Source organism: Gordionus sp. m RMFG-2023, chromosome 4, assembly GCF_954871325.1.
Source record: "Gordionus sp. m RMFG-2023 chromosome 4, tfGorSpeb1-WG-v2, whole genome shotgun sequence".
NCBI classification, from domain to species: domain Eukaryota; kingdom Metazoa; phylum Nematomorpha; class Gordioida; order Chordodea; family Parachordodidae; genus Gordionus; species Gordionus sp. m RMFG-2023.
In genome coordinates, this window is record NC_088778.1 from 3183357 (window position 1) to 3205140 (window position 21784).

Below are 21784 nucleotides of genomic sequence, written 5' to 3' on the forward strand. Positions count from 1 at the left end.
TTAAGGTTCAGAATTGCAAAAAAAATTACTGTTTATTAAAATATGAATGTCGCATTTACACCAAACTCACCCGTGGTACGTTGGCAGTTCGAGGAAGCTTGTTCTTGGGTGAAAAACTAGATCGCGCCATTTGAACATCAATGAAGAAAAATAGTGTATTTATCAAAGTTCCAAATAAAAATATATATGGTCTAAATTTTTAATCAAAAAACTAAATGCGTGATATTTTTGTTTTATCAGTGCAAACAATTATTTCTTTAAATCTAATTTGAATTTTAATTAAAATTCCTTTGATTAAAAATTTTGTTAAATCGCAAAAATTTATTTTGTATTTAAAATATAAAAAATAAATATAAATAGTATAAATTTGAAAAATGTAATTTGTAGCTATGATTAGATACTTTTTAAAGGGGGTTAACTTGTGATTGTAACTTTTTATCAAAACTGACAATAATGTTTTTAATCTGATAATTATAAGTGGAAATGATTATAAGGAAATATTGCTTAATATTCGCAATAATTAATATGGTCACGATTTTGATTTGTCCACGCAATGTCATTAGTAACGATAACCAGTTACTTTTCTAGGATGTAACTTGTAACTGTAACTTTTTAGAGAGACTGATAATAATGTTTTTAATTGATAAATTATAAGATGAAATAGTTATTAATATAAAAGGTAAAATAAATAAAAGGTTGCTTAAAATTAATATAAGCAATAATATAAGTTTACGATTGATTCAAAAAAAAAATATAATTTTAAAATTGGAATTCTTTTGTTCCTAAAGAATTTTACTCTGGAATCACGAAACAAAATATAATATTAAAAAAAATTAAAAAAATTAGTTCATTTAGGAATAATTAAAATATAATAATAATTTATGAAATAACATTTTAAAAGTATATAAAATATAAATCAAAATTGGGTTGAATTGAAGTTAATTACTTTACTTTTACTCAAGAATCAGCTTCTTCTCTCTTCTCTTTCTCTTCTCTTCTCTCTCTCTTCTCTTCTCTTCTCTTCTCTCTCTCTTCTCTTCCTCTCTCTCTTCTCTTCTCTTCTCTTCTCTTCTCTATGATATTAGCGCTTATAAGGCCAATAAGGTGGTTCTCAAATAGATATCTTTCAACTAAAATATAAATTAAACTAAAATTTCACTTCATTTTTATTTTAAACAAATATTAAATTTTGACGTTTTAACATTTTAGAATTTTTATTTTAAAAAATATAAATAAATAATTAATACAATATTTAGACATTTATTACATTTTGATATAATATAATTCTTGGTATCATTTAAAACAATATTACAATATTCCTCTAAGATTTAACCAAAAAAAATATTCATTGAAGATTTTTTTTTTTTGCTGCTAAATTATTCGAGTAAAAATAATCTTGAAGATCTAACAAAATCACTAAACATTTAAATTATAAAAAGATTTTTCATCCTTTTTAAGAGCATTTTAAAACCGTGAAAAAAAAACAACACAGTTTGTTTTTAATAATCTTTTGATCATCTGAAAGAGAGGCCTTTTAAATTATATTATTTTTGAAAAGAGGGGTTCAGAGATTCAGTCTAGAATTACTAACAGATTTCTTTTTAGTTTATTTTTGATACTTTTCAAATATAAACTATCCGCTCAGAAAATCATATAAACCCCCCAATTTTCTTCAAACTAAATCCAATATGGTCAGAGTCCCACAAGCCCGAACCGGTATCCGGCCCGAACATACCGGCCCGAACCGGTATCCGGCCCGAACCGGTATCCGGCCCTAAAAGAACGAATAAACCCGAGTCGGGTTTAACCCGAGTAAACAATCCGGGCCGGGCGTTAATAAAATTTGCTATAAGATCAAATATTAGAAACGGCAGAATTTTTTTTTATTTAATTTAAAATTTTATTTCGTATTTTTTTATTTTTACCTGTCTGTCTATTAGTTGGTTATTTTAAAAATATATAATAAATATTATTTGTACCTTATATTTTAAATACAAAAAAATACAAAAATATAATAATTAAAAAATAACAATATTATTTATTTATTTATTAAATATATTTTATTATAAAAATTAATGGATCAATTTTTTGTAATACATATACATACATAATAGAAAATTAAATGTACCTATAAAATTAAATATATATATTTAAAAATAATATTATTTTTAAAAAAATATAGTATATATTGTCCATTAGTATAATATAATATAAATAAAAGGGAGTTTTATTGGTTTTATTATATTTATTTTTTTATAAAATATAAAAAACTTGAAATATATACCTTTTGTCATATTTTTTTTAAAATAAAACAAATAAAAAACAATTGGACGTTTTTTAAAAAAAAATTATATTACAAAATAAATTGATTTATTAAACGAATAATTAAAAAATCAATACGCTAAACGCGCAAGGAGTACAAAAATATTTAAAACGATTTTATTGGATTCATTTCCGATACTTCTAAATCGAACAATTATCATTCATTATTCGGATAGATTAGAATCCCTTACTATAATCCCTTCATTCTCATTAATAAACACGCTATCGAGGTATTATATCAATATTATACTAAATAAATATGTAAATTTGTATTGTTTAAAAAACATTAAAAATACTAAAATTCCAAAGATAATAACTTACAATTTTAAGGCTGATATAAAAATAAAGACATGTCCTAAATATAATTCTTAGAAAATTTTAAAACTTTTCGAAATTTTTTTTAAAATAAGGTTTTGGACATAGCAAATAGCATAAGCCTCATTACAATTTTTTTTTTTTTTACAATTGAGAAATAAGGAAGGGAAAGAAATGTATTTTCTAAGCCAAAGAAGAGTATATAATAAATTTGATTCAGAGACCTGTAAAAGTCGGTCTCAGTCATCAAAAGAAAGAAAGAAAGAAAGAAAGAAAGAAAGAAGAGAAGAGAAGAGAAGAGAACATAACATACAACCGCTCAGACCTGTAAGAATCAGTCTCGGTCAGCACACATCATACAACCGCTCAGACCTGTAAAAAATCTAAATAAATACGCGGGATGGAGAAAAATTAAATTATAAAATAGTGTTTAATGCGTCCCTAAGAAATGAATAATTTCAAAAAAATTTTTGAAGGGTCTTTATGAGATAAAAAAAATTAATAATCTGGTTAATACGATTTTTGAAGGATTTGTCACCACGCCTACCTCAATCTATGGGGAAATAATGTGAGATAAAGGGTGTCAATCTTAACTAGTGTTGTTATAAAAACGATTTTTAATAACGGCCCGATTTGAGAACGATAATCTTTAACATATACGCAGGTTATCTCGCGAATGTCTTATTATAACCCATTTGACAAGATAATAATTCATGTTTAATATTACATACGATTACATATATATATAGAAATGAATAAAAAATGGTATATAATTAATTAAATTTAGTTAGAGGGCTTAAATCAATATTAAGATTATTGTAATAACTTCCAAATGTATTATTTTTTAGGATGGTATTGTTATGTTTTTTATTTTTAACACATACTTATTATAAATGCCTTTGAATTACCATAAATTTTACATTTTATTTTTTTGACTAAACGTGAATGATGGCGAAATCTTTATAAAATAAAGTTACTTGAGGTCTTAGATTTGCTCATATTCCGCAAAATGAATATAAACATCATCGGCAAAGGTTTTTAAAAGTTATCTCGCGGAATACAATAACGGAGGCGTAACGCAATAATTTTGGGCGTTGGACCCCTATCCATAATTTGTCGGCGTATCCAGGATTTTATTTCTGGTTTAAATACGCCAACGGACCCTCTATCCATCGTTATGCGGCGAATGTGTTTATCCGTTATCGCCTTTGGACAGTTATTACTGTTTTCTTAAAGTGAGAAACCTTCATATACCCTCAAAATGTCAGTTAGAGCGTGCATAGGGGAACTGCAAATTTTAGAATACTCCCCCCCCCCCCCTTCCCCCACTTAAAGAATTTCCAATTTTTTTTTATAGATATAAATGAGCCAACCCACTCATTCCCTCATTTAAAAAAAAGAGAGGGACACTTATATTCTCTCGAATAAGGTTATATTGACATTTAACTGAAAATGGGCATGACTGGCATTAAAAATTTTTTTTACAACATATGGGAAATGGAATATATAAGAGAATATCTATGTGATGTATCATTAATTTTAGTAGGTCTTACAAATCATAAAAGAATTAAATCAATCAAAAGTTAACATTAATATTTCTAAGTTTTATAGGGTATGGTGAAGTTAACATAAGTCTTAAAAACGAATTTAGTTTCAGATTTTTTTTAAAAAAAGTCATATGTTCACAAGAACCAATAATTCCTAGTAAAGATAATAAATTTTATTTTAAAAAAATTAGGAAAAAATAAAAAGAAAAGGAGATTGAAAAATTAAACAGAAGAATTGTTAAAAATAATATTAATTTTAAAAAAGAATTTTTTAAAAATTTTTTATAATACAAAGGCATCAACTTATTTCACTTTCTGTTTTAAGCTTAGATTTTTCGATTTTCAAAATTAAGGAATTAATGATAAATGGAAAAGTTTTGTTTTATATTAAATGATTTATATAAGAAGAAGAATATTAAAAAAAAATCCAATATATGTAGTACGTAATTAAAAATATATGTTTTTTTTGATTATTAGGTTATAAAAGAAATTCTTAAACGAATTCTTATTCTTTGTGCAAATCGATTTATTTAAAAATTTTAAAAAAACAAAAAAAACAGTTTTTTATATTGGTTTAATAATCGAGTTTTTGAATTCACGGAATGTTTTACAGATATCTTAGACTTTTAGGGTGATTAGAAATTTAGTTTCTTTTTAAAAAAAAATATATATTACAGCGTAGTGTTTGTTAAAACGGCTTCGTTTTCTAGACATTTCGTGAGATTTCGCTAATAGATGTCTAGATTCTTCTATGAACAAAATCTACAGAACTTTTGCATAATATTTTTCTGGATAAAGTGTTGAGTTACGCCGTTTAACAATACTATTACAGTTGTTGTGCAGATTTAATTTAAAAACAGTTCCATATTTTTTTTTTAAAATTTACTTTTGTAAATAAAATTATTTATTAACTTGTACAAAAAAAATTGATAAAGAATATATCGGCCATAGATTAACTCCCCAAGTTATCACTATGACAAATTCACCAAAACCCCACCCCCCTTTATTTTAGGGGCGATGTAGCATACTCCTCAAATTACCTTAGCGAGGAATGGATACACCCCATAAGATATACCCCTTATATCATTTTGATCCACTTTCCTCCTTGTTTAACTTTGGTTTACTGTTGTTAAGCGGCTCGTTTTGAGCCGTTTTTTAAAAATGGCTAACTCAATACTTGATCCAGAAAAAATATTACCCAATTTGCTCATAGAAGGAACAGAGGTCTAGGACATGTATTATCGAAATCTTGAGGCTTAGGCAGTATTTTTCTGGCGAAAATATTGAGTTTTAAGAACACTTACTTTGGTTATTGGAGTTATGTTTTTAACGGAGTTGTTAAAGGATCTAGATCCTCTGTATCTAGATTTAAAAATGTGGTATCTGTATCTAGATAGATTTTTGATTAAAATATTTGTATCTAGATATTATTTTAGACGATGTATCTGTATCTAGATCCATTTAAAAAGTATCTTTAACAACTTTGGTTTTTAAGTCAAATAATAGTATATTTTCAAAAATATAAATTAATAAATTTGGGGAAAAAAAAAATGTTTTAAAATTATATCTGAACGAACACTGTACAATAATTAATTTTTAAATAACTGTGTGTTTTGTTTAAGCAAGGATATTGGCAAAATTTAATTTCAAAAATATCAAATGCATATAAAGAAACGCGGAGAAAGGGGCCTGGAGGGAGCGGGAGAGAGTAACCAATAATTTTTTTTACTTATGGTATCAACGAGTAGAGGAGAAATTCTTTCCTAAAAATGATGCGGAAATTACTTTCTCTCACAAACTCGGACATAGTTTAATTTTAAAATATCCATTATGGAATATAATATTTTATATAAATTTTTTTTTTTTTACAAATAAGATTAAAAATTTTGATTTAGAAATATTTAAGAAATATGCATACCACATGAATTAAGTATTGTGTTAGCCAGGACCAGTCTTAAGGGGCTGATTTGGACCCACCCTTTCCAAACTCTTACAAATAATAATAATATACAATAGAAATTTTTTTTAGATAAATTGTTGTATATAAAAGAATGACTAATTTATAAAATATTTCGCTCATATTTTTTTTAATTAAAATTCTCACAGCGTATTTTTTTGTAACTCTGCTAAATACCATCCGTGGGGTTGACAGCTGTCAGAATAGCCAGATCTATCCTTTTAAATCAATCGTTTCCAAAACAAAGTTTTGTTTTTCATGATAATATTTTTTTTTCGTTAATTTTGACTTTTTACGTTCAATTTTTTTCCTACGTAACCGAAATATAACATTACAAATCAAAACATATTATAAAAAAAGTCACATTTTCGACTCTTATAAAAAATATATATATAAATCAATTAATTAAAGAAGATAGTCTTACCTATTGTTTTACCTGTAATTTTACATGTAATTTTACCTTACATTGTAGGTATAATAATAATAAATAATAATATTATTTAGACGCGTTACAAATGGGTTATTTTTATTTTTTGTGAGGTCGTAAACAAATAAAGTTTATAAAATTATTATTTACTATTACAATAAATAGCAAATGAACAATTTAATTTTTATAGTAAAACCAGGTGGTAAAAAATAAATAATATAAATAAAAATATTACTTTTTAAAAAAAAATAATATAAGGTAAGGTAAGGGTTGGTAGGTAAGAAAGAATCATAAAATATAATGTAATTAAGTTGTCTTTCTTTAAGAAATAAAAAATATAAAGTAATATATATATATATACCTCCGGAATTAAGATATTATTTTAAACAATTAATAATGAAGGCAATTAAATTTAAATTCGATTAATTTTCTGAGGAAAAAAAACAAAAATAAAAAACAAATTATGATATAAAAAACAATCTAGATTTTTTTCAATTATATATTATATACAAATTGTCTAACTAAGATTTAAAAAATTTTTTTTTTTGTAATGTTTTTTTAATTATTACTTATTATCTTTTTTTTACATATGTTCCGCGTGGAGTTGCGGGAAACTTCCCCCTATCCCCCCCCCAAAAAATAACGAATTTAATAAATCTTTTTTAGAATAGATAATAATCAACTATGCGCGTGCGCAGGAATTCGCTGCCAGGTGGGGTGTGGGTGAGTGTGAGGATAATTAAATTTATTTATATTAAAAATTTTTTTATTCTAGGAGTCATTTAAAGAATAACTTAAGTTTTCAGTATCCAATAAGGGGGGGGGGGAGGAGGGGGCAAAGAGATTTATTCTAGAGTATTCTTAGACTGATTCTATATTGATTATTGGAACGATGGACTTTGCCTTGCTGCGAGTCGAGGTAGATAATTACTAAATTCGCAGAGCTCTGTAACTATATTTGCCCTGATTTACTTAAGTTTCCAATATAATGCTTTTAGCTATTCTCATCATTAGTGTTGTAGATGGAACAAAGGTTTGGACACCTATTAGCGAAATCTCGAGGCTTAGGCAACATTTTTCTGGCTAAAATATTGAGTTAACCGTTTTTAATAATCGGCTCAAAACCGTTTTTAAAAACCGGCTCAAAACCGTTTTTAAAAACCGACTCAAAACCGTTTTTAAAACCGGCTCAAAACCGTTTTTAAAAACCGGCTCAAAACCGTTTTTAAAAATCGGCTCAAAACGAGCGCCGTTTTAGCAACACTAATTCTCCATAGTCTCCAAAATTATATCGATTTCATTTTATTTTTGAAACATTTTACTTTAGTTTTTTTTTTCCACCGTAAACGTATTAAAATTTTTAAAAAATGGTAGAAAAATATGACGCCACAAGGAAAATTTAAAATCGATTATAATTCATAGATAAAAATTTGGTTAGTGTGTTTTACTTCTGTTGTAAATGTGATGTATAAAAATTGTAAATCGGAACTGTGTATGCAATAAGATGTAGCAATCAAGTAATGTCTCTGAAAAATATTTAAGCCCCAACCACTCCCCGCTGCCTGCGCCTCTGAACTCAATTCAAGATGGTTCAACTGAAGGAGATTTTTGGATAATTTAAAATTAGACAAGTGTCTGAAGTAGAGGTCTGCACGGGTTTTAACCGCCCAAATGTTTTAAAGTTCCTTTAACCAGCTGGTCCACACTCCCCTGGTTTTTTTTTAAATTCACCCGCCAAGCCCATGTAACCCTCCCGCCCGGCCTTTAAAGATAATTTTATTGGTTATTTGGCTTCTTTACCTAAACTTAGAAAATATGGCGAATATGTAATAAAAATTTTATAAATAAGTAGTCCGTTCCGTTCATTTAACCCTAAAAATAATTCAAATTCTCCCGCCAAACGCCCGCTCTTTGTTTTAGGCTCATTGCAAACCTCTATTCTTAAATATGGAGCGGGATTATTAAAGGTCAGAGAAATATGGGTTAGGATCTAATTTGAGCAGAGTTGTTAAAGGATCAAGATACAAGTATCTAGATCCTGTATCTAGATATAAAAATGTGGTATCTTATCTGTATCTAGATAGATTTTTGATTAAAATATCTGTATCTAGATATTATTTTAGACGATGTATCTGTATCTAGATCCATTTAAAAAGTATCTTTTAACAACTCTGAATTTTAGAAAATTTAAGCATTTTTTTTAATAACAAACCTATCAATGACAAGTTACGTATAAATAGACTAATAGAAACTTAAATAAATCAGCTGTTATAAGGGAGTCATTTAAAAAAAAATATATATATATATATTGCGAATATTTTCTTTTCGAAATGGCATAATTTAGGGGATTAAACAAAAAATCTTTCAAAATCAAAAACATTTATTCGATCAATTAAAATTTTCGAGATCGCGAAGGTAAACCAAATATTTTAAGAAAAGAAAGGCCATAAGGATTACTGCAGAATCTATTTTACCAGCGATAGCCCAATGGGAAAATTTTAGGTCCGGCCTCATATGGGCCGGTGTATAAATGGAATTAGAATTTCGGAGTAAGAAAATAATAAGATAATAATAAAGGGGGTAATGGTTGTTTGTTGTTTTTTTTTGTTTTTTTTAAAAGAAAAATAGTAAGAGTTACCAGTTTTTTTTTGAAGCAGCTGTTGGATCCGTCCCAGTTAAATAAAGGGGGAAGGTGTCGTGATTGACAATCACGAGAAACGAGGAAAAATAGACGAAAGCAAATATGAAAAAAATTATTTCGTCGATTCATTATGATAATAAACATTTTTTTTGGTGTGCTATTTTTATATTATATGATTGTATTTTTCGCGTGAAATTAGGATAATAAGCGTTATTATGGAGTTTTCAAATTATAAAATTATATATTTTTAGATTGTAATTTTGTTTTGAAGGTTAGAGGCTTCCCTATAGGTTGTGCCGCTTGAATTAATATTAGAACGAATAATATGAGGACTATTTTATTTTGCAAACCAAATTAATGAAATATAATTTTACAACAACAAAATATATAATTTCACAATTAAAAGAAACCAAAACCAAAAAAAAACATAATGAATTTGAAGATTTCGGCTTCCCTTTTATAGGGAAGCCTCTAACCTTCAAAACAAAATTATAATCTAAAAATATATTCTTTTATAATTTGAAAACTCCATAATCACGCGTATAATCCTAATTTCACGCCAAAAATAAAATCATATAATATAAAAATAACACATCAAAAAAAAATGTTTATTATCATAATGAATCGACGAAATAATTTTTTTCATATTTGCTTTCGTCTATTTTTCCTCGTTTCACGACACAAATAATTGGAGTGTCTTGCTAAGATTGTTAGCGGCCCAGGAGAATAAGAAAAATTAACAGCTACTTTTAAAAAAAGTAACTCCCTCAATTTACTACTTACGCTTTTAAAATAAAATCACGTTCGTCAAATTTTTTTTAAAATGGTATTAATAATTTAGGAATTTAAAATATGTAATATAAGGCTTAATTTGAAGTGATATTTGTAAAATGCACAAGAATTATATGGTGGCCCTAGATGCCCCACCCCACCCCGCCCTGTTCCCCACATGCCGAGCCTTTTGTTATAAATTTTTGATATTTTAGCCATCATTTAGCGTAATTTTATTATTATTTTTAACAAGTTGAACATAAATATTCTAATAACAGTGTTTGACCAGATTTGATGGGAAAAATTTCGATAATTTGATATCAATTTTTACGAGTTAAAATAATTTTATTTAATAAAAACGAATTTTTTTAAAAAAAATATATGGAAATGTTTTTGAAATTAAATCGTCACAACACTGTATATAATTTTTTCCTATTCATCTTAAATTGTTAATGTTTAATTTTATCTATCTACTTTCCTTACATCCTTATAATGTTATAAAATTTGAAGAGGTTTTCGGGCTAAATGAGAAGTGCATTAATTGGGCTCTGACATTGAATTTGTATTACATGGAATTACAACAACAACAAAAAATTGCAGGAGAGATGATGATCCCTACTCATTTTTACTTATAAAAGCAAAGATTACTTTTCGATTTCTAAGCCAATATTTTATCCAGAACAATTACCAGGTAAGCCTCCTGAAGATTTTGGTTCATAAGATGGCACAGAGGACTGGACATCCATTAGCGAAATCTTGAGGGTTAGGCGATATTTTTTTTTCTGGCTGGAGTCGTTTAACAATACTACCAATGAGCAATATATCCAATATCATTTGTTTCTAATTTGACTTAGGGTTAGGGTTACACTCCACCCCTCCCATTTGCCTCTATATTAGAGAAGGTTGTATATTTTTTATTCATCAGGGATTAAATGGAAATTGAAAGGAAAAGCTAATATCTTTAAAGGAAATAATATAATTTTTTTTATTATTATATTTAAATAAAAACAAAAATAAAATTTAAAATTGTTTTTTTTAGACGATTTTATTGTTTTTTATGCCTAATTTAAATTTTAATATAACCATTGGGACTAATAGAAATATTTTATAACTAAACTCGAATTAGACACGAAATAGAGTATGTTTTTTTCAAAAAAAAAACACTTGAAACCAAGGCCTATGAACCCGTTTAAGAAAATTTTAAACTTCCATTTTAGAGGAAATTATGATAACAGGAAAAATTTGGATTAATCCAACCCCACTTCCGCATCCCACCTCGGGGTTCCACAATTTTCGAATTAGATGGGGTTATCTACAAATCTGTCCTTTGTTTTGGTCTCTCTCTGTTCTCCAAAATATATATATATAACAAAACAAATTTTCATAATTTTTGACTCGCTTTTAAAAGAAAAGGGACGAGAAAGAATGGAAGAATAAATATCGTTGTCTTAGGTGTGAACAGATATGGTGGTCTGCATCGGGCCTGAGTTTTCAAGCCCGACCGGGTCCGACCCGGCCCGAATTTTCTTAAAAAATACCCGGCCCAAGCCCGTTCGGGCCGGTTACGGGTCGAGCCTACTTTTGCAGAACTCTAAACAGATATATGAATGGGAAGAAGGAAAGGGGGGGGGGTAAGAGCGATTCAGCCTCCATATGTCTTCTATCTAAGGGTAAAAGATGGAGGTAAGAGTGCAGGAAAAGTGTTGCAAGGGGAGAGTGTTGGGGGAGGGGTATAAAAGGAAATTTTTTTGTTAGCTTTAGATGATATTTACGAGAGCAGTCATATTTCAGAAGAGTGAGAAATTTCCCCTTGCCCCTCCAACCTGTAAATCGTAGTTAGTTACAGATTAGATTAGAGATTATACTAAATATTTTTGTCTGGATGCTCTTCTTTTTTTTTTAGTTCTGGGAAGGATAAGGATTCAGGAATTTTCCCCAGAAATGGGAGGCAAAAGATAAATACTTTTTTCGGGAACTCGATGGCATTCTCTGTATTACTGCTATAGAGTGAATTTTGCGGATAAACATTAAAATCTCTATAAATTATTTTTTTGTGTCAAAATATTCTCTAAGCAATATTTTGCAGTTGAGTATATTTACATTTTTAATAGTACTCTCACAACCCACACGTTATATTTTATTAAATTTTATAATTTCATATGTGATCCAGAATATCTATCTACATCATTTAACACATTAATGCGCCTTAATGTAGTAAATCATGCCGGTTTATCAAGTTTAGACTATTTTGCCAATTTGATTTCCTTCAAAGGAATAAATATAATTTTAACTGTTAGATAAAATATTTTTTTAAAAAAAGTATGTATATATATATACATAAGTAAATTGACAATATTTTATATTATCATGACACGTTTCTTTTGACCTTCAAACTGGGAGACATGTAAATGTCCTGGGATTTTTTTTTTCATCCCGGAAAAGGAAAAATGGAAGGATTAAATAAAGTTTAAATAGGAGAATTAAAATAAATAATATACTGAGCATCTTTCAACTTAAATTTTTACTAAATTTGAGCAACATTTCTGGCTTCAGACCCATTTTCCTATATAAAATTAATCAAGGATCTTTAAGATAAAGCACACTTACCTTATCCAGTTTCAATGATAAGACTTAAAAATAAAAAAAAATACTTTTTTGAATAGAAATTTCAGCGCTAAATGTATTATCTCTTTGGGAGTTTAGCTTAGAAAATCATTATATCACTTTTTTTTTTAAAATTAGATCAAATTAGTCCCATCCCATCTTACCCCGATCGTGTCCTCGTTTTAAACAATCAATTCCTTTTTTTTTTCAAGGGGCTATGGGACATTTTACTTTTAAAATAAAGACCAAAGAAGAAAATTGACAAGAAAATTCTTGTGCCAAGAGATGGTAAAAATTTACTTTCTTGTAGATCTTAAAATTATAGATTTTTTTCATGTTTTATTTCATAATATTTTTTTTTTCTTCAAAATCATATTTCTATCTTTATAATCATTTATTAAAAATATTGTTTTAAAAAACAAAACAAAAAAATTCATTTCTGGTTTAAAAAAATTTTTTTTTAAAACGAAATAATATATTTCTGGGACGTGTCATGTCTGTAGCATAACTAATCAAATATTTTTCGGTCTGTGTTACACGACATAAAAATGAGGAACAAGCAGTTATAAAAAAATAGATTTAAAATGTTATTTTCTGATTTTTGAAGTATGACGGAAGAGGGGGGGGGGGCGGGAGGAGAGGAGGGAGAGGGATAAATGCTATACTTTTGATTTGACACGTGTATATCATCTTATTATATATTTTTTTTATATGAATATAGGTAATCCGATTTAAAATACAAATCGTATATTCACAAGATAATTTTTTGAACTCTAAGTGTCACATAAATGGTTGGGCGAGGGTAGGGAACACTATTCCTCCCCATGCCACTCAAAGTGTGTTGGGGTGTCGCCCCCAATTTTTTTTCTTCACTTCTATAGACGCTTGAGAAATAGATTAGCCAAGTTTTTAGCCGAAAAAACTATCGACTCTTTACTCAGAGACTTAGAAGTTCAAGTGAAGAAATGGCTCAACTTAGAGTAATACACCCGAAAAAAAACAGCTCTCGCTTAGAAGCTTTGCCGATATAACGTGATGTTGCCAATTTGACATTTTTTTTTCTCTTCTTCTTATTTAAACCAATAATTTCTTTTCCTGGATTAAAAAAAGCAAGAAATTGTATTAATCAAACTCTATGGTTTTAAATTTCAGAAACGGTGTTTCCTAAAGATCGGCTTAACTCACGCTTATAGCGCGATGTCATTAACGTTTCCATGCCAAAAGTTTCTATATCATGCATACTAAAATCCGAACATACAAAACATATTTCATTTACATTTATACCCTTTATTACCAATTTTACAACCTCATCCTCTGTACCTTCTTACCAATTAATTCTCTTCATCTTACACAAGTCATTTTCTATTTTATCATTAACTATGCTATCTCTCTTATTTGATTTTAAAAATAATAGGTCTCATAATTACCCCGATCATTATCTCCCTTACACAATTGTACGTTTCAAAGCGTAAATCTCGGAAAACCATTTGAATATTGAATTAAAACCACGGAGAATCTTTAGATTTTTCAAAATTTTTTATTAAATTTCGTTAATTATAAATGAAAAATTAATAAAATTAAATCTTATTTTGTTTTTACCCACCTTTCATTGTAAATTTATTAATAAAGGAAATTCAAAGAGTGTAAACTTCTGAGTGGACAAAGAGAAAACTTGTTAGTAATTATTAATATTAACTTATTATGTAAATAATTTGAAGATTTTTTATTAATTATATACTACGATATAACTTTTCATAGTATGATTGTAAGTATCAAATATTCAGTTGAAAACTATTTCGTTTATTCGATATTCACGAGAAAAGTAACAAAAAGACAGATTGATTTATATGTTCTAAAAGTTTATTTACAATTATCAAAATTTGATAAGATTGTGACCGTTAGATGGCGTTAAATGCTATGTAAATTATCGCTTCAAAAAACAAAATACTATTGATTGGTTTTGTATTTACGTTTGGAAAGCGTAAAAATTATAAATAAAAAATATTGGTTTTTATGAATTTTCTCATTAAAACACCGAATTTTCCACCACAAAATTTACTAGAAACAATTTGCTGGCCTCTTATGCCTATATTTATTTATTTTTCTTCATTTTTATAGTCAATTCTATGTGTAAGTAAATTAAAAATATTTTTCAAAACAATCCACGACTTCAGATTTCTGGCAATTTTAATCAGTTCTTTGACTACTCAGCTGTTTTAAGACCCGGTTAGGACCGGACTAAATTTTCGGAGACGACAGCCTTCTTGCTGGCGTCATATCAATCAAAAATTATTTTAAATTCTCATTTCTTAAAATCTAAGCGGTAAACATTATCCCAAATTAAATGGATCCCTTCAAATGACACTTCCGGAAAATCTGAAAGTCCAATATATTCCTGCCAATTTTGATAGAGAAGGGCTTATTAGCCTTCATAGCTCTTAAGAAAATCCGTTTAAGTGTTTGACGCGCGATTTACATTTATTTCCGCTTTATTCAAAATCGAGCTATATATATTCTTACAAAGAAAAAAAACCCGAGGATGATAATTTTTTTAGGGCCGTAAACTAGGGGCCCGCTCACACTCATCATTCGCGGAATGCGACGAAAATGAATTTAATTTTAAGGTTAATTTTAATCATACGCACACACTTTACCCACTTGAAAACCAGAGATTCCAACCGAACCCGACCCGCTATTTTTTTTACTTTAAACCGAACCCGACCGGAACCCGGGCTAAAATTTTGCCGGGTTAGCATCCCTGCTGAAAACATTATAATTTACACTAAATTGAATAGGAATGCCTTAATGGCATGACATATAAAAATAATTTAAGTCAAATATTTGTTTAAAAATACCAGAGTTGTTAAAAGATACTTTTTAAATGGATCTAGATACAGATACATAGTCTAAAATAATATATAGATACAGATATTTTAATAAAAATCCTCTGATCTAGATACAGATATCACATTTTTATATCTAGATACATAACAACTCTGAAAAATACGAACCTCTATGTTTGTATTCCTCATAATGTAAATAATTTATTTAGGAATGCCTTAATGGCATGACATATAAAAATAATTTAAGTCAAATATTTGTTTAAAAATACCAGAGTTGTTAAAAGATACTTTTTAAATGGATATAGATACAGATACATAGTATAAAATAATATATAGATACAGATATTTTAATAAAAAATCCATCTAGATACAGATACAGATATCACATTTTTATATCTAGATACATAACAACTCTGAAAAATACGAACCTCTATGTTTGTATTCCTCATAATGTAAATAATTTATTTCTTAAAACCGGGGATGTGGTAAACCTGAACCCGGGTTCAAGAATATAAAATTTCAAATAACAGAAATTTTGATAACGGGAATATAGTCGAAACCGAATTCCTATGAGGGGTCCGAACCTGCCCCTGGTCCATTTTACCCAGGGTTTATTGAGTTGTCCTTATAATCCGTCTCTGTTTGTTCTGAGGTTTCAAAATGCCCAACCAAACCCGGGTTCTCACATCCCTCTGGATGTATTAACTTTCGAAAGAGCCATTTTTTGATTTATTATTATTACAATCGAAAAAGGAAATTGTATAAAATAAAAAGAATATTCGTTGATTATCGCAAAAATTGATGTTAAGTTTAAGTTATAAAGATTAAAAATAAGAAAAAAGAAATAAGAGAGACCTGTACGGGTACCATTTGGCCCGACCCGATTTTTTACGGCCCGGCTCGGATCGGGTTTTATATTTTCGGGCCCGACCCGGCCCGGTTCGCCATCAGAGGCGATACTCTCTTAAATTCGAATAAAATATATGATAATTTAAAAATTAAGGTAAAATTTCAATAATTATATCTTAGAGAGTTCACATTACAATGGAACCGTTGTTTATGCCTTTAATATTCGACTTAATAATGAGACACCGCACAGTTATTTATTTTAAAAGAAGAATAAGAAGAAGAAAAAGAATCAAATTTTATTTTTATCATCAAAGACGGTTTTGACGGGAAAAAAATGACAAAAGTCGTAGAATATAATAGGTTTTATAATCATATCAAATCTAGAAAAATCAAAGAAATTCAAAAAAAAAGATTTTCTCGTATTATCTTCTTTGCCAAAAAAAAATTACAATAAACAATAATAAATAATAAACCTCATACCTTTATTTTTCATGATGTGTTACTGCTATACATTATGTTATTTTATTATAAAGCAATGACAATCAAACTTTTTATTTTTAAGATATATACCGAAGAACAATGATAAAATAAGGTATTTAATAATCCGTTCTTTCTTTCTTTCTTTCTTTCTTTCTTTCTTTCTTTCTTTCTTTCTTTCTTTCTTTCTTTCTTTCTTTCTTTCTTTCTTTCTTTCTTTCTTTCTTTCTTTCTTTCTTTCTTTCTTTCTTTCTTTCTTTCTTTCTTTCTTTCTTTCTTTCTTTCTTTCTTCCTTCTTTCTTTCTGATTAATTCTCTGGAATCCTTCCTTTAGAGGAATTCTGAATTTCTCAATTTTTTTTTAAATAACTTCCTTTGGCGCTATTTTTTAAATTTGAAAAAAAAAAATTCTTAAATTTTACCGTAAAATATTTTTCAAAACTCCCGCCAGATTTAGACCGTGTATATTATACTATATATGTCGTAAGGAGAATTCGAATAAATCATTTACTAAAGGGCGATCTTTGGATTTTAAACATCTGATTTTACAGGAATTGTATTTCAGCATGTAATAGAGTCACCCAAATTGTAGATTTCAAACAATTTTGCCAGGAACTTTAGAACTACTTCTTTCTATTTATACTAATTTTTATATGGATTTGTCATATGAATTACAAAAAATACTAAAATGTCTATAGCTCAAATTTATAGGGTAAATACTCTACACATGCTAGAATTACGGTCCTGTATGATTTTTAAAACCCAAAAGTATCGCTCTTAGTAAATGATTTAAAAATTGAGAGATTCCGAATCCTCTTACGACATATATAGTATATATACGCGGGCTAAATCTGGCGGGAGTTTTGAAAATATTTTTTTTGAAGCTGATGATTGGGTAATTATATCGTTTTTAAATTTTTTTTTAAATACCCGATAGAAAAATCTATGCCGAGTCGCTTCCGCGTCGCGTTGACATTTAGTACCCTATAAATATTAGGGATAAAATTGCCCGAAACTTGCGGTGCATATGCTGGAATTTTCCGGTTTTTAAAAATGGCGCTCAGTAAAATGAATTTAAAATTGGTAGGATTTCCTAATCCTCGCGGGGAAGATTCCAGAATAAATAGTAAAAAGATTTAATTTTAAACGTATAAGAATGTTACATAAACTATTCGGAACGCGGAGTCGGTCGGCGTAGACTTTCGGGCAATGACATCCGAATAAAATTTTTCGGAGGGGGGGGCGGAAGTAAATTTTTTTTCATAAAAAGAAACCTTATTAGAATTGAAGGAAATAAATTTAGGATCAATCTCAAGTCCCTTGTATACTTTTCCACATTTTTTTATCCCAGCTGTTTTAAGACCTGATTAGGACCGGACTAAAATTTCGGAGACGACACCCCTGCTGTGCTGGCCATAATCAAAAATTTATTTTAAATTTGCATTTCTTACTGAGTAGTATTTAACTGGATCGCTTCAAATGGCACTTCCGGCTAAATCTGAAAGTTCAACCCATTCCTACCATGAACATAAATTTTCTCCTTTTCTTCTTTCATATGTTTTATTGAATGGTTCAATTTTTGAGACTAATTTTCTTTAAAAAAAGGTTAAATCAATATTTTAGCAAGGAAAAAAAAAATATTGCTTAGAGCCTCGAAATCTCGTTAAATAGATGTCCAAACATTTGTGATCATCTATGGGAAAAATATCTGGATAAAATATTGAGCTAAACCGTTTATAAAACTGTTTAGCAACACTCTAGTTGCTATTATATATATGATGTTAAAGATGTAATGGCTTGGATTGAACAAACAGGATAGTAGATACCCCGGATTTTTGTCGATGACCGGATAACATTTTCCCATTAATTAAAAATCGACCCGGGTCAAACCCGGCCCGGATTTTTAAGTCATATTGTTTTTCAGGCCCGGTTTACCCTTAGTTAGGTCTCCGAGGAACTCTTTCTCTTTCTCTTCTCTTCTCTTTCTTCTTCTCTTCTCTTCTCTTCTCTTCTCTCTCTCTTCTCTTCTCTTCTCTCTCTTCTCTTCTCTTCTCTTTCTCTTCTCTTCTCTTCTCTTCTCTTCTCTTCTCTCTTCTCTTCTCTTCTCTTTCTCTTCTCTTCTCTCTCTTCTCTGTAGATGAATGAATTACCTAAGCATATTAGGAAGACTTAATTATGAAAAATTGTACATACTTTTTTTAATTAATAGAGTAAAAAACATATATATTATAATATAAAATTATATATATATTAGAAAATTTAACCTCGCCTATTTTTTATCATTAAACAAAAATATAGGAAAAAAGTTATAATATATAACAAGTCTCATAATAAATTAAACGTTTTTCTTCATCATCATCTTACATTATTTTATGGTGTTAGAAAAATTTAATTTTTTTTCCAAAAGTTTCAAATTTTTGTTAATTGAAATATATATATTTTTTCAAATTATTTATTTTTTTGGTGAATCATTTTTCATTCCACTATAAAAAAAAAGTTTTTTTTTAATTAATTATGTCATTTGTCTTTCTTAATTGTGTAATGACATGATTTTTATTTATAATAATGATAGGACGTGAATTATGAGTTTGACTTTAAATCGATACGAGGCGGGAAAATGAACCAATGTAACTCGTACGCCGACGAATCTGGATACTGCCCGGAAGAAGGAGGAGGCGGCGACGCGGATATATCGAATATTCACCCATTTTTGCTCACTTCTATACAGGTTAAATTGTTTTTTTGAATTAGCATAAATGTGCATATCTACACTTGTTAAATCACTCCACTAGGGACATCGGTTCATCTTCGAGGTTAAGTCGTCTATTTTTATTGGCCAACAGTCACGAGACATAAGTTCATACTTTTCCTGAGACGCGAGCCGAGATAGTCAGCCGATTTTAGAAACTACAATTTTTTTTTTAAACCTGTTTACCATCTCTAAATTGAAATTTTTTTATTAGGTTTGTTCAACTTATGTTTATATTAATCGAAAGTGTACGAAATATATATGATTGACAAAGTGAGTGAAGTTTTTTCTTTGCCCCCAGAAATGATGGGCTTTAAGTTTTTGCGCATAATTATCGGGTGAGAAATCTCAACTTAAATCCCTAAACAATTCCCTAAAGTATTTTTGGTTATATTTTAATGATTTGAAATATCTTAAATGACCCCAAAATAATTAGATATTATGGCACCTGGACACCTTCAGAAGAAATTTCAGGGAGATTGACACTCACATTTGCGCGGGCGATCTTGATGACGTTTGCATGTTTTGCTCAATGAAATACGTTTTCAATCGTTTCCAAAAGAGCGAATCGTTGGACTCCCTGGCGTTATCGCTATCTTTCAAAAACCTGAATTTCAGCTGTCCCGAATTTTATCAGGCCTATGGCAAGGAACACAATTCCTACATCCTACTCAACGCGCTCCTTTGCTTAGTGAGTTTATCCACTTATTTAAAAAATATATATAAAGAAAGAAAGAAAGAAAGAAAGAAAGAAAGAAAGAACTTTGATGCAAATTTTTGAGCATTTTTTTTAAAAAATTTGAAAGTCTGATTTTACCGGAAATGTATTTATATCATCATGGTTTGGAATGCCTACTCCATGAATTTTCAGACAAGTTTTTCCGTGAATTTTTTTAAAAACTTAATTTAATTTATATTAGTTTTTCTATACATCTTTAATATAATTCATAAATGATTCAAAGGTTGGCCACAAATTCATGAGATAGATATTCCAAACATGATGGAAATATATTTCCGGTTTAAATTTTTTTTTTTTTAAAAAGGCGCTAAAAAAATAATTTTTAAGTTATAAAAAAAATAACATTTTGCCGGGAAAAAAATAATGACGATATATAAAAATGCTAGCAAACTTAAAGTAACATTTCATTAAAAAATTTTTTTTTTCTAAATGCGGGACTATATTATTTCCTAGTGTCGTGATTGACGGTTTTTATAGGTATAAAAATGTCATTGTTAATTTAAAAATATGTCAATCAATTGATGATTATATATGATGTGAATTCGCGAGTATACCTATATTCGCTGTTTTTACATTTTATAATTTTTTGCTTGCGCAATATTAATACATACGACCATAATTGGTCACCAATTATCTTTGGCGTAATAAGTTTATTAAATTTGTTTATTGCACTTTAGAATCCCGCAAGGAAAGCAAAATTAAGAAAGACTAGCTCCCCTCCCCCCCCCTTAACTAAATGAAATAATTTTTTTTAGGAAGTAAATATAAGAATAATATTGAAACTAATTTGTTGTTGTGATCCCTGACCTTGAATTCATAATGGTTAACACCTGACCTGACCTTGATTTCATAATGGCGAACAGCTGACGGGTTATCGGAATTTGTTTACGAGATCAATTTTTGTTTATTTTGATACTGGATAGAGATCTACAAAAGTAAGTCCGGGCCGGTCTCGGACCTAATATTTTTTAAAAAAATTCGAGCCGGGCCTATTTTTGGGGGTACGGGCTGGGTTGGGTCTTATAAATTTTTTTAAAATATATCTAAATTTATCGATTATATATTGAATTTTTTTGTGTAAAATAAAGAATATTTGATTTTATTTATTAGAAATTTGGCGCCATATAACATACGTTTTTTATTATTCGGGCCGGGCTTGAAAAATTAGGCCCGATGCAGATCACTAATTCTCAGAGTTGTTAAAGGATCTGTATCTAGATCCTGTACTGTATCTAGATATAAAAATGTGGTATCTGTATCTGGATAGATTTTTGATTAAAATATCGGTATCTAGATATTATTTTAGACGATGTATCTGTATCTAGATCCATTTAAAAAGTATCTTTTAACAGCTCTGCTAATTCTAGACCCAAAAATTCAGGAGGGGGGGGGGAGAGAATATAAAGCAAGCCTTAAAAATTGCTCTATTATGATCAACAACAAAAAAAAAGGATAATATTTTATTTTATAATCAATGTTTATAACAGTGTTAGGATAAATGAATTCTGCAAAAATTCGTCTATTTTCTAACATCAACTATGGTT

The 21784-nt window shown here is 28.6% G+C and overlaps 1 protein-coding gene across 1 annotated transcript in view; it reads left to right on the forward strand.

The window, feature by feature from the left end:
- Nucleotides 1–2447: 2447 nt before the first annotated feature.
- Nucleotides 2448–21784, forward strand: part of LOC135928929 (uncharacterized) — a 60498-nt gene continuing 41161 nt past the window's right edge. Inside the window, exons 1-3 of the mRNA XM_065465378.1 lie at nucleotides 2448–2552; nucleotides 19325–19480; nucleotides 19938–20192. Coding sequence (XP_065321450.1) covers nucleotides 19370–19480; nucleotides 19938–20192 — 366 coding nt within the window. The 5' untranslated portion in view covers nucleotides 2448–2552; nucleotides 19325–19369. The remainder of the gene's footprint in view (nucleotides 2553–19324; nucleotides 19481–19937; nucleotides 20193–21784) is intronic.